The sequence below is a fragment of the Adiantum capillus-veneris genome, chromosome 9, assembly GCF_014529385.1.
Source record: "Adiantum capillus-veneris isolate H3 chromosome 9, ASM1452938v2, whole genome shotgun sequence".
Classification (NCBI taxonomy): Eukaryota; Viridiplantae; Streptophyta; class Polypodiopsida; order Polypodiales; family Pteridaceae; genus Adiantum; species Adiantum capillus-veneris.
The window spans coordinates 37,199,428-37,213,872 of record NC_140939.1 but is presented as its reverse complement, the minus strand read 5'-3'; the positions used below and the strand labels follow the sequence as shown (position 1 = coordinate 37,213,872).

Below are 14,445 nucleotides of genomic sequence, written 5' to 3'. Positions count from 1 at the left end.
AATATGGTACCTTAGCCATTTCAGCTCGCTCAGCATCAGATTTGGGTGCATCTTCCTTGCCGAGTTTCAAGAATGCCTACATTGGGTACTCAATGCTTTCCCCCCCTGCATATTGAAATGCTGCAAAACTTTCTCAATGTATGTTTCCTGAGATAACTCAAGAATACGACGTTTGCGATCTCTTTTGATTCGGATGCCAAGAAAGTGTGTAGCATCCCCCAAATCTTTCATTGCAAAATTATTGCTAAGTGTTTTCTTCAAGTTGGTAAATTTCGCAATGGATTTCCCAGCTATAAGCATGTCATCAACATATAAAACTAGAATGATCATCAAGCCATCATCTAGCTTTCTTGTGTAGAAGCAATGATCCTCTTCGCTCCTTTTATACCCTTGAGACCTCATACATGCATCAAATTTATGATACCATTGCCTTGAACCCTACTTTAAGCCATAAAGTGTCTTTTTGAGCTTACATACTAGCTCCTCACGAGATGCGTTCTCCTGAACAAACCCTTCAAGCTGCTGCATGTAAACATCCTCATCAAGATCCCCGTGAAGAAATGATATCTCCACATCCATTTGGACAAGTTCCATGTCCTCAATCGCTACAAGACCAAGTATAGTTCTAAGTGTTGTCTTCTTGACCACAGGTGAGAATATTTCATCAAAATTGACTCCCTTTTGCTGTTTGAACCCTTTGGCTACAAGTCTAGCCTTGTAATTTAGATTTGGATCACCTGAGATAAATTTCTTATTGTAAACCCATTTGCAAGGTAAAGCTTTCGCATCATTTGGCAGTTCTACCAAGTCCCAAGTGTCATTAGCCAGAATCGAGTTATACTCACATTCCATAGACTGCTCCCACTTCACCACATCATCCGTCATCATGGCTTCTTGGTAGTAGCTTGGCTCACCGCAATCGGTCAACATGATGTAATCAAGACCTGGCTCAAAACGCGTAGGTGGACGGGAGACTCTAGTAGACCTTCTCACTCCTTGACCATTGCTATCCACTCCATCTGGAGCATTGCTAGTGGAAGGTACATCACTAGCCCGCTCGGTTGATTTCACTGCCTCTGAGGCAACATCCTCAAAAGTGACTCTCCGAACCTATATTTCCTTAATAGGTTGTTTAAGCATCTTTGACTCATTGAAGATCACATTTGAACTACCGATGACTCGGTGAGATTCGGGTACCAGAGACGATATCCCATCTCTCCATCTGCACCATATCCAATGAAAATACATTTGTGTGACTTTGGCTCTAACTTCTGTCGAAGTTGTTTATGCACGTGAGCATAAGCTTCACAACCAAAAACACGTAGATTAGACCATAACTCTTTTGGAACATCATAATTGAATGGCGTACTAGGTGAACATTTATAATGTGCAGTGCAATCAAGACGGCTTCTGCCCAAAAGCCTTGTGTGAGATTTGCCATAGAAAGCATGGCTGTGACTCTTTCTTGAATCGTACGATTCATGCGCTCAGCAACTCCATTCTGAGCTGGTGTGTATGGTGCAGTAAACTACCTTTTAATCCCCCTTTTAGCACAGAAATTGTCAAACTCCTTGGAGACATACTCTCCACCGTTGTTAGTCCGCAACCTCTTGAGTTTCTTGCCTGACTGATTCTCAACAAGTGCTAATAATTTTTGGAACATAGGAAGAACTTGATCCTTATGTTTCAAAGGATATGCCCACACCTTTCAAGTAGAGTCATCTATGAATGTCACAAAATAGCTGCCCCCCCCTAGAGATTTGGTTGACATAGGACCACAAACATCACTATGTACTAAATCTAGAGGTTCAGTGCGCTTTTGACCCGATGGTAAGTGCACGGACCTAGTATGTTTGTCATAGATAGAGTGCTCACAAACAGGAAAGTCAACATAAGACAAGACAGGTAAGTAGCCAAAACAAGTCAGAGTTCTCATTCCTTTTTGGCTAATATGACCTAGCCGACAATGCCATAACTCAGTAGACGGCAGCTCGGCTATAGATATGTAATCATTACCAACATCTGACACATGCATGGAATACAAGGTACCATGCTTCTGACCTCTGAGTACAACAAGATTACCTTTGTGTACTATCCACAAACCATTGCCAAATGTGGTGTTGTAGCCCAAATCATCAAGTTGACCAACAGAAATCAACCTTTTAGTCAACTTGGGCACATGTCTGACATTACATAAAGTAAAGTGTGTGCCATTCCTTAGATGCAATTTGACGTTTTCAACACCCTCAATGTCTAGTTCATAAGCATCACCAAGTCTCACTTTGCCACAAGAGTGAGAATAAGTAGAGAACCACTCTCTATGTGGTGTCCCATGGTAACGTGCACCAGAATCTACTATCCAATTTTGTGCATATTGCGCATCTTCTGTAACAAGAGCCTCGACAGGTAGATGTGCTGTGAAGACCAATACGTCAGAGGTAAGTGGCATAACAACCACTGGCAGAGTCTCTACAATAGGAGCATTTGAAGACTCTAGCACATTGATCTCCTCTAACTTTGCTTTGCCCTTGTTTGAATCATCAGACTTAGAAGTGTCACCGGATTGTTTATCCTTCTTGCTTTGCTGCCATTTCCTACAATCCTTCTTTACATGCCCTTTTTTATGGCAGTGATAGCACTCAACATTATGCATAGAACCCCGAGACTTACTACGTGAGCCCCCACGTTCCTTGCTTTTGGCACGACTTTGAGTACGATCCCTTTGTTTATCACTAGCAACATACACATCACCATCCTTCTTGCCTTCGAGATATTTCCTGCAAATATCCTCGATAAACAGACTCCCAAGGACGTCATTGTACACTAGACCGGTACCAGGTGCTGAGTTGCTAATCGCAGTACAAAATGTATCCCAAGACGAGGGTAAACTGCATAGCAAGAAGATACATTTGATTTCCTCATCGAAGACCAAACCCTGAGTGGTCAACTGAGTGAAAATGATATTGAACTCATTAATGTGAGTAGAACTAGTGCCCTCTTCCTTCATACGAAGGTCAAACAGTTTCTTCATCAAGAAAACCTTATTAGTGGCACTTTTGTTTTCATGACTGGAACACAACTTATCCCATACATCTCTAGCATTCCTTTCTCCAACTATAGTAAAGTACACAGATTTGGTCAAATGCAAACGGAGGGTAAATTTGGCATGAGCATCAAGTCTCTCCCACTCAACATCTGTATACTCGCCCTCTGGGTGCTCCATGATAGGATCCAGCTGACCTTTTTGTATAAGAACATCTTGAATCTGCTCTTTCCAGATAGCAAAATAATTCGTCCCATCAAATTTTCGGATATTGTAAATATCCTTTTCACCACTAGATGACATGGCTGTAAGCTAAAGATAATATGGTGATAAACACTGGTAATTCTGGGAAAAATTTGGCAGAGTTTCCCCAGAAAAACTGACAGAATCTCAATCCAAAACTGTCACAAGAGATCAATAACACATCAAAAGTAATGCTCTCAGAGCATAAGATAGGCGCATCAACCACTAACTGTGCATAAAAAGTCAAAAGCTGACCCAAGACTGCCAACATGGCATCAAATGCACCTATCCGTCTCTATACATGTCCTATGGCGAGGCCACGAAAAAGGGGTTCTCCAGCAACCTGTATCACCAAAAGGATGATCTCAACATTTGAGAATCCCCCAGCTCAAGAAAACCTCACGCTATAGACCCTCACAAAAGATTATGTAGACAAGAAACCAGCCCCGTCTCAGAAAGGGCCTCCAAACCGAGTCTCAAAAAGGGTCGGGACTGCCATAAACAAGCCAAATTGGCTCCACAAAAGGTACATATGGCAATTTCCGCAACTCAACGTACATCCACGTCAACAATACTGCAAGGTGCAGTATACGCGCTCAAACAGGTGCCAAACAAAATGTGCAAGCAGTAAACAAATCCCTACGGCGAGTAAAACCGCTCTCAAAAGAGCTCAAGCACTATCAAAAGTGCCAAAAAAATGCATATGCGCATCAAGTACTCTCACTGAAATGTGTGTTGATGCAAAACACTGCAACCTGTAAGAAACCTGGATGTCCTGTATGTATGCAAGAACCTGTGAGGAGATGGATGCCTGAAAAGCCCGAGACAATGCCAATGCCGAAAAGTGCTCCTAATCAGCCCATAAACACCATCTCAATAACACATAATAGCCATAATACGGCTATATACCATCCCAAAATAGCGTGTGAACAACCTGCACCTGTGTCCTGTACCTGTACTTGTACCTCTAGCAAAAGTGGAGTTGAAAAATACAACTCCTGAAGTGTAGCTCGGATGAAGCTTTCGACTGCACGAACAGCTTTGAAAGGGGGTAAAACCCCAGGACACCTTATGGAAACACTCTCGGAACACCGAATTTACCGATGCCGAAATCGAAAACCTATTTGCACTTTTGAAAGTGCGCGCGCGTGGACGTGAAAACGGCAATCACAAACCTTGCTTTGATACCAGTTGAAGGTGCCACGGGAAGCGTGTGCGAGTACAAGTGCGAGAGCAGAGAGAGAGAGAGAACTGCTTTGGGTGGAGCGCACAACAACGTTATCCTGTTGCAGCTCCTTATTCTTTTGTATAATTAAAGTGTATATAGGCTAAGTTAGTAGATGGGTTAGTAGTAAGTGGGATGTCCGACCAGTTGGCCTGAATCCCAACAAACCATAATCAACCGAGCAATGTTAGATCCTCTCCAATACTCTCTGCAATCAGCAGTCTCTCTGTGCAATCAACAGTCTCTAAACCACGAGTGTGGCTGGTAAAGAAGAGTAGCAACTAAGGTTTTTGAGGGTACCAGTAGCATATACATAAGTTAGTTAGCATGGATAACAATAATAAAGAGAGTAGAATGAATAATGACAACTTTGATTTTGCGCATGAAGGTGCTACTGATGATGCCCAATGTTTGTGAACTATCTTCTTACTAGGTTTCAACAAGCTATGGGCAACCCTACCTTGCAAGCTAAAGTTACTCAACAACTTCCTGCTTACGAGATTTTCCTACCTCTCCCAAGAGAGAGAGATCTTAGGAAGCCTCTTGTAGAGACTTCCAAAAGAAGACTCTCTCTGATAAGAGAAGAGGAGGAATTCAATGAACGAGAAAAAAGTGAACCTTTGAATTCCTTTGAAGATGTGGCTCCACGAAGACAGTGGTCTTGACGATCCCCAACTCCTCCCAAAAGGAAAAGATAATCTTATAGTCCTTCTCTTCATCACTCTAAAAGGGAAGCGAGGAAACAAAGGAAGAAAAAGGCGAGAAAGAGGTCACCCTCTTCTCCTTCTTCATCACCTTCCTCCTCTTCTGACAAAAGCAGCGGCTATTCTCCTAGAGAATACAAGAGGAGAGGACATCGCAAATCCTATCCTTCTTGGAAAAGGTCCCACAAGCTAAGAAGTTCAAAGATGGCGGAAAGAGTATCTCTTTTCTCACCTATGATGGCACCTTTGGTGCTACTGACAAAGTATTGGCCTTCATCCAGCAATTTGATGCGGCCTTTGGAGATGAGGGCTTCACTAAATCCTCCAAGCTACGTCATGTAGCTATGCACTTTCAAAAATATACTCGTCAATGGCGGGCTAGCTTTTGTGGAAACGGTGAAGCTCCAAAGACATGGAAAACTCTACGAGTTTCCATCATGAAGCAATTCCTTGCAAGCGATGCCAAAGATAACGTGCTCACCAAATGGCGTCGTTTGAAGCTACTCTCCAACAAGTCCATCTACAAATATGTAGACAAGTTTTGGTGTTTACATCTCAAAGCTACAGTCTTTGAAAATATAGACTTCATCGAGCAAAAACAACAATTTTGTGCGGGACTACCTGAAGAAATGGCTGAGTATATCAACTCACGGCGGCCTGGTTCTATCACCAAAGTCATCCATCACACTATGGTTGCTTCTCGTATTAATTTCCAACAAGGGGCTAAAAGAAATGCCAAGCCCATGGAAAACAAAGATCAAAATGATTCAAAGGGGAAGAAGCTCAAAGTTCTTCCCAAGGCAATTCCAACAACAACAACAACAAGACTAATCAGAAGGGAGTCTATAAAGGTAAAAATGAACTCTCCTGAAGAGTTAGAAGCTATTCTCAAAGATCACAAATGTTTTAAGTGTGGGGAGCAAGGACATGGCTATCGTTCTTGCCCTTAAAGAAATGCCCACAATGAGACTTTAGAGCTTCCATGATTGAAGCTCCAAAAGAGGATGCTCATTGTAATGGGTCATCCCTTTCCTATGCTTGGGGAAAGGTGAGGCCCTGGTGAGGGAGCATGATGCCTTCATCCTTTTTGACCATGGCTCTACTCACAACTTCATATCAACAGAGTTGACCACTAAGCTGAGCATTCAAGCTTTTGAGGTGGGAGATACGGTAACTGCTGATGGAGCTTTCATGGGACATCAGGCCTCCGTTACTCCCTTAATTGGGAAGTTGAGGCTTCACGTCCAAAGCTACATCAACAAAGAAGACTTTTTCATCTTCCCTCTCCAACATGAGGATGTTATCCTAGGGGCACCATGGTTCAACTGCATGGTTGTCAACATGAAGTTCCTTGAAAGGAGACCTTATTTCACCTACTGGGAAGAGAACATATATATAGATGGCAATGAGACGGGTCGTACTATACCTCTTGTAAATTCACTTGCTTTTCATAAGTCAATGGAAATCTCGGTTTCCTCGTACATGATTTTTGTCAAAGAGTCTCTAAATGATGCTAATGTTTTAAGAAAACAAAGTGATAGGAATCAAGAAGAATTGACTTGTCTAATTTTCTAAATAGATTCCAAGATGTATTTATCAATGACATGCCTATGGAGTTATCTCCAAAATGAGGGGATGATGATCATAGGATAGAGCTTCTACCTGGGAGCTCACCGCCAATAAACCTCCTTATAGAGTTTCACAAGCTCAACAAGAGGAGATTATGAGGCAAGTGCATGAGCTGGTAGACAAGGGGATGGTGAGGCCTAGCTCCTCTCCCTTTTGTTCACCAATCCTTTTAGTAAGATGGCACATACCGCATGTGTGTGGACTATCGAGCACTAAATCGTATCAGTATCAAAAACAAATTTCCCGTACCACGGGTAGAAGATCTGTTTGATAAGCTACAAGGTTTGACCTACTTCAGTAGGGTTGACCTTAAAAGTGGATATCATCAAATAAGGATAGTGAATGAAGATATTTTAAAGACCGTGTTTCGTACAACGTTTGGTCTTTATGAATATCTTGTCATGCCTTTTGGTTTGACAAATGCTCCAGCCACGTTCAACCGCCTTATGGAGAAAATATTTAGACCCTACCCCAAGTTTACTGAAGTGTTCTTTGACGACATTATCATCTACTCCAAATCTTTGGAGGAGCATAAACAACATCTCCAGGTAGTTTTTCAAGCTATGAGGGAGAATAAACTTTTCATTAACCAAAAGAAGAGTTAATTTTTCCTCCAAGAGATTCAATACTTAGGTCTATATTATCTCTCAAGATGGTATCTGTATGGATCTAGCCAAGCTTGAGGTAATAAAAGAATGGCATAACCGTAGGAATCTACATGCGCTATGAAGCTTTATTGGTATGTGTGCATACTATAAACGCTTTGTAGCTAAATTATCCCAAATAGAAGGACCACTACATGACTTGACCAAGGAAAATGTTAAGTACATATGGATTGCTAAAGAGAAAAAAGCTTTTGAAAAGCTTAAAGAAAATCTTACCTCTCAACCCGTGCTTACACTACAGGATCTCTCAAACCATTTGAGGTCCAATGTGATGCTCGTGGAGATTGCCTTGGAGCAGTTTTGTTTTGAGAAGAGCATGACATAGCATATGAGAGTTGAAGACTCAATTCTGACGAGCGAGTATTGGGCATCTAGGAAAAGGAGCTACTAGTTTTCCTGCATGTTAAGTATGGAGCCTGATTTCCCCCTTGTAATTTTTTGTGTTAAAAACGCACATTTGTAAGGCCCCCATTATGAGGAGAAGCCATCGTGCGTGAAGAAAATAACTCGCCAAAAATCAAAATTTTCACGGCCAGTCTTGAGCAAAATATTCCTTTTCGTTGGAATATTCCTTTTCTCCGAAATATTATGGCCGGATGACAGTCGGAAAGTGGTCGGGAAATGATCGATCGGTTGGCCGGTGGTTGAGCTCAAAAGTGGACTTGTCTTCTCAAGGGCGGCCCATATTCCTCATGCAACTGCAATGTAGAATAACAAAACCTGGAAAGTACCGGATACTCCACCGATGCTGCAAGCAAAGTCATGGACCAAAATGATTTGCAACCAATGCTGAAAAAAAGGGATTTTGGCCATGCATTGCCATGAGGCGCATAGACATGAGGCGATATAGAACTCACCTTTTCGAGCATATTTTTCAATCGACAACATGCATTCGGAGAGGGAAATTTTGGTGGTCGTGTTTGTTGCTGGGGTCTACAACGTTGTGTTGGTTGCAGGGGACTGCTGTGTCATGGTTGTTGAAGGCATCTACTGTGTCGCATGTGTTGGGAGGGTCTGCTGTGTGGTGGCTATTGCGGGTGTGCTTTCTAGAGGGAGTGTTCTTCTTGGGAGTCATCTCTGTAGAGGGTGCTGCTGCAACCTTTATGCTTCCGTGTGGGGGGGGGGGGGGGGGGGGGGGGGGGGGGGGGGGGGGGCAATGGGGGCAGAGCTCCACTAGGGATATGGCAGAGCGCGACGGCTACAACATGTAATGGGGGGAGCACGAGCTATGGGAGTAGAGCGAGCACACACGTTAGGCGGGATTTTGAGTGATCACAAGCTAGTTGCGTGAGAGGAAAGGAGAAAGAGGACAAAGGCCATGATGACTGTAAGTTCAAAAAAAGGGGACCCACTCCACCCCATAATGGCTCGCATGCATCTAGATTATAGGTACATAAATTATATTGCATGCAAATTTAGAATTTCCCTCTCCCTCTTTTCCAAAATTTGAAAGACGTTGAATTTTCCCTCCAACTAGGTGCTATTGGTGGTACCACCAAAAGGTGCACAAAGTAGTACCACCTAACCATGCTGTCACCCAGTAAGGAGGGGGACAATCTCCTTGGAATTATTCTTCCTGAGTCTCCTGAAAATCTCTTGGAAGGTCTGTCATCTTTCCCTGCCCACCATTCTTTAAAAAACAACCCAGCATGCTGAATAGTAATCCCAAAGATCCAGTAGATCTTTGCATTTGTCCCAACTATCTTTCTCTAGCCCTTGAATATTCTGACCCAATCTGAGGAAGCGGTCCTCCAAAGTATCCATCATATTAAATTCACCTAGAAGAATAATCGGGCCCTGCATACAAGCCAATTCCTCTCGAATTTGAGTCCTATTGGAGGCAATGCCCCCAACATAGACTGAAATTAGGTCACAGTCAAGGGGGTACGGTAGGTGGACAGAGCACTAGTACTGACAGCTCTCACTACAAGAGACTTCCAAGGCCAACTCCTTTTTGAGGCCAATTGTTGTGCCTCCTGATCCCCTGGGAGTGGGAGGAGGTGACCCACACCAAATCATGATGAACTTCTTTAAGCCTTCTGTTCAGGTCATCTCTTGGACACCTTAATATCTCTTGGAGAGCACATATGTCAACCGGATTATTTTGAAGCCATTGGTTAATTTTTTTGGTTTTAGAGGGGTCAAAGATCCCCTTCACATTCCAGCTCAGCAGCTTCATCTATTAACCTTTTTTTCCCCTTGTCCTGCTGACTCCTAGAAGGAGTGTGTGTCACCGTCGAATGTGCCCTTTTGTTGTCCTTGTGAATGTCCACTGGCTCTCATTCCAGGTTGGAGTTCAATTCTTGAAGGGGAAAAGGAGAGGATTGATTTACGTATGGAAGTTTCTCCTTTGCAACTAGCTGTAGGTTATTGCTTGGTGCCTAGGTTTGGCAAAGAGTCTCTGCGAGGGTGGCTGCCACCTCCTCTTCCTCTTCCTTTGAAGTTTTGTGCTCTGAGCTGTCTGATTCAAGCCATTCAGGTAGTTTTGCTAGTAGGGAAAATTTGTTGTGATTCTTTGATCACTGCTTGTTATTGTCTCATCTAGGCTGGGGGGTTCCTCTTTTCCCGCCATCCTAATGAGAAGTGGTTCAGTGGCTGGCTTGGGGGGGGGGATTTGATTAGCCATTCTCTGACAAAATGATCTAGTGTTCCATAGTGGAAATAGGCCTTGGGTAGGTATTTATAATTGATGGGTTGTTCCATTGATTCACTATTGTTTGTGGCTATAATTATGGAGGGAGGCAGAGGTTTAGACAAATCCATTTCTATTAGCATCTGAGGGTGCTATTGGTGATGGTGCAAGTGAAGACAGAGATTGGGGAGCTCAACCCAAACAGGGTAGTTCTCCATAGCTGAATTCTCGGGGTTAAAGGTTTTGGGCCACTTGAACAAGCAGATGGGGGAGGGACCTTAAAATCCAGTGCCCTGAGCTAAGTATTTTGAAAGCCATTTCAAGAGTCTTAAACATAAACAGCAGAAAGTGGTTCTTTGAATAGATTCTACTTCACACCCTCTATTTCCCCATTGGTTTTCTAACCCAAGCCCTAAGGACTTCGACAGGTGCCCTAGGACCCGCAATTAAACCTATGAGGGCTCTTGGCGCTTCAAGATCTTTCTCTATCTTCTTGACCCGGGAGGAGGGTAGTATAACCACTGGCTTACCTCCAATAGGTTGGCCTGAACTTTCTCCAGTCACGTCCTGGTGATTGTTGTAAAAAAGGCTTGGTGTAGAATCCGAGGAGCACCAAACGGGAGCCTCTTGAGGAGTGCCTCCTGTAGCTATGCAGCAATGTCACGAGGAAGGTTATGTAGTAGTTGAGGTTCAAAAGTGCCTGCTAGTACTGACGAAAAGGGAGGGGCGAGGTTTTGACGAAGAAGCGACCTATGGGGAAGAGGATTAGAAGGATGTCATTGATTACTTGGAGAGGGGAGAGTACTGGGAAGGGCTGGCCGTGCCACCCCTTGTACTAGAGGGGTGTTGCGCTTGTGTGACATGACTGGCTCAAAGCATGCTTAGCCCTAATCCTAAGCCATCGCTAAACAAGTCATGAAAAAATGTTAACCGATGAACAAGGTGTTTCTTGCCTATGTTGTTATCCTTTGGCCCCCTCCTTGGGTGATTTGATGTAACATTTTGCTCTCTCATAATTTCAAACGCTTACTTGGTTTTTAAAAAAAGAAAAGAAGATTCAACAAAATGTAGCTTAGGTATTGAGAGAAAACCACTTTAATGAGAAATTAGCTCAAATTTTCCAAATCTCCTCGTGAGAAAATCATAAGTAATTGCTTCAATTACGGCCGAGGAAATGAATTTTCATATAGCACGCACGACACTCGCACTTTAGCTAGTGGGTTGGGCAATTGGACCTAGAAGTGTTAAAGGTTGGCAGGGCATGTAATAAATTCTCATTCGCCAATTAGTATAGAGAATTAAGACGTGACGTCAGCCTCAGGCTCGGCGTTCGGTTCACAGGCGTCATCGTCTTCTTCAGCTTTGATTAAGGCGGGTTCACTACACGATATAATGGCGGAGCAACTACAGATCGAATCGGACCAATTTAGCTGGAATGTTCTGGAAAGGGGACTGTTGCAGATCCTTAACAAGATCGAAAACAGGCAGATAAATGTGGGAGGAGTATCGGCGTTTATTCCCCGTCAGCTGCCTGCAGTGGTGGGCAGCATTTTTAGGGGAAGTCATGAGAGCTCGTTTCTCTACGAGAGAGTAGCCGCACTCCTGAAGGACCGCGTCATTATGGGCTCTATCTTGCCTGCCATCCAAGCAAAGCATGGCGAGCTTGACATGTTGACGGAGCTCCTTTGGGGGTGGGATATCTACAAGCTCATGCTGGAGACAGTTTTAGGGCTCTTTCCGCCGCCGTTACTGCGTGTGCCCTCCGACATTGATGAGAACGGAAGGTTCTTCTTCTACAGGCTGGTGCTGAGGCCACAGAAGAATATCGTGAAAAGCACGATCATTGAAACGATCACTAAAGCACGCAATGGCGAAGAGAATATATCAGAGGCTCAACACGTACTGCTCATGCATGCGACACAGATGGTGCACGAGCTAGCGCACGACGATAACGACGTGCAGGCTTCACCACTAGAGACATATAAAGGGCTGTGCAAGCTGCCGCTGCAGCTCTACAAGAAGGAAATTGAAGGCTGCTTGCTGGGAGACGCTGCCAAGCACTATGGGGAAGCAGCGAGCGGTTGGACCAGTTTATACAACATTAACAGGGAAGAAACACGGTGGGCGGAGTACATACAGAATGCAGAGAATTGTATGAGGCAAGAGCGGGATCGAGTGGGTGTGCATGTGCATGCAGGCATTCGGAGCCAGCTGCTAGCAGCAGCTCAACATGCGCTGTTTGATCCGATGGTAAGGGTTTTACGGCAGCGTGTTACGGCCTCTGGAGCAGCGATTTTGGAGGAAGTGGCAGCTCAGATCCAAAGCTTAGCTTATGCAGCTCATCTGCATGCAGCAGCGCCAGCTGAGCAATATCTCATTGAGGAAGCGCAGACGGATGTTGTGCAGAAGCTCATTTGTCTTCACAATAAATACTGGACTACCAATATCGTGGGAGGCTGCTTCAGTCATCTTCTGCGCAAAGCGCTGAGGGAAACCTTTGAAGCCATTTGCAAGAAGGGGGTTCGAACCTCAGCAGCTGCAGCAGCGAACGATCATGCAGGGAGCATGAGTAAAAAAATTAATTACAGTATGGCTATGCTCCTGGCGGCCTACTGCAATGGTCTCTTGAGGAGAGCAGCAGGCGGGATGAGCGGGGAAGCCAATATGGCGCAAAGCAATATGAACACAGTGGTGCAGCTGGTGGCTTGCCTCAGCAATCAGGACCGTTTTGCTGCATACTACAGAAGAGCATTGGCACGCAGGCTTCTGTCTGACACTTGTACGATCGATCATGAGCGCGCTTTCCTTGCTAGATTAACAGAGCAGTTTGGGAGGTTGTTCACGCGCAACATGGCCGGGATGCTAGCGGATGTTTGCAGTACAGCTGCTGTAAGGCAGGATGATCAGTCGTCGCTCGGACAAAAGCAGGATGCCGGGCATGCGGAGACCCATGTGTCCGTCCTAACCTCCATACACTGGGCCAGGACCTTCAAATCATTCAACCACTTAACACTGCCTCCTCAGATGGCCCACTCCGTCCAAAGCTTCACCCAATTCTACCACGAACGTCATAGCCATCGCAAGCTCATGTGGATCTACTCTCTCGGCACATGCACCGTTGTGGGCACGTTCATGGGTGGCCAGAGAATTGAGCTCATTGTCACCACACTCCAGGCAGCCGTCTTGCTGCTTTTCAACTCGGTAGACATGCTCACGTGCTCACAGATCATGACTGCGCTGAATCTAAAAGATGAGGAACGACAAAACGTGGAGAGCTTAGTGCACTCGCTCTCTTCTGGTGAGTACAAAATCCTTCGCAAAAAGCTGCATCCGGCCAATAACCAGGTGCAGCTCGTCGATAGCTTCGAGTTCAACCCTTATTTCATTGTAGAGAATGATTATGGGCAAATGAGGCAACTCAAGGTCCCAGAGAATAAGATAAAGGTGCAACAAAAGATTTATGAAGACGTGCAGGAGACAGAGAGGCCTTATGCATTGGATGCGTGCATCATGCGAATCATGAAAGCTCGCCGAGTGATAGGGTTCCGGGCGCTGCTAAGAGAGTGCCTGGAAAGGCTGAAAGGTGTGTTCAAGCCGAGCACAAAATTCATAGAGCAACGTATCGAGTGCTTGATAGAGCGGGACTACATAGAGCGAGATGCAGAGCAACTCAAGCTGCTCAAGTACATACCTTGACACGTATTGTATTGTATCACAAGAAGATTTAGAAATTTTCTAGACGTAGAGTCTTTTTCAGTGTTTTTCTTACAATGCATAACATCATGAGCTTTCGCTTGAGAGGCACTGCATCCCTAGCTAGGTACGATTGGGGGTAGGGGACCCCGCCCCCCCCACCGGGCCGGCGGTCCCTTGCCCCCAATCGTACCTAGCTAGGTATATGGTGCTCCCATCGGGCCGGTGGTCCCCTACCCCCAATCGTACCTAGCTAGGTATACGGTGCCTCCCTCACAAAAGCTCATGATGTTGAGGTAAGTTCACAATGTGAGAATTATTGTGAGAATTTGTCCAAAACTTCTTGTGTATCCGCGAAATAGACAATGTGATTTTGAAATCAAATTTCTTATGTTGGTGTTTATAAATTGCTTTTGGATAGCTCTTCCTTCAACTTATTCATTTAACACCAATACGATTCTTTTGTTTCCAAGCCATTTGGATCTCAATTTCCTAATCTCCACTGCCAAAATTGTTATTAAGTTTCGAGCTTCGATACTTCACGACGAAACTTCACTCTCAATCTACACCAACCCGTCATAGAAGCTGGTTGATCTTTGCACGTTTCCATT

At 44.5% G+C, this 14,445-nt stretch overlaps 1 protein-coding gene across 1 annotated transcript; it reads left to right on the top strand.

The window, feature by feature from the left end:
* The first annotated feature begins 11,533 nt into the window (after positions 1-11,533).
* LOC147450354 (cullin-1-like) lies at positions 11,534-13,837 on the top strand. Its single transcript, XM_086520452.1, has one exon. The coding sequence runs from the start codon at positions 11,534-11,536 to the stop codon at positions 13,835-13,837; it is 2,304 nt and encodes a 767-aa protein (XP_086376578.1).
* The last annotated feature ends 608 nt before the right edge of the window (positions 13,838-14,445 follow it).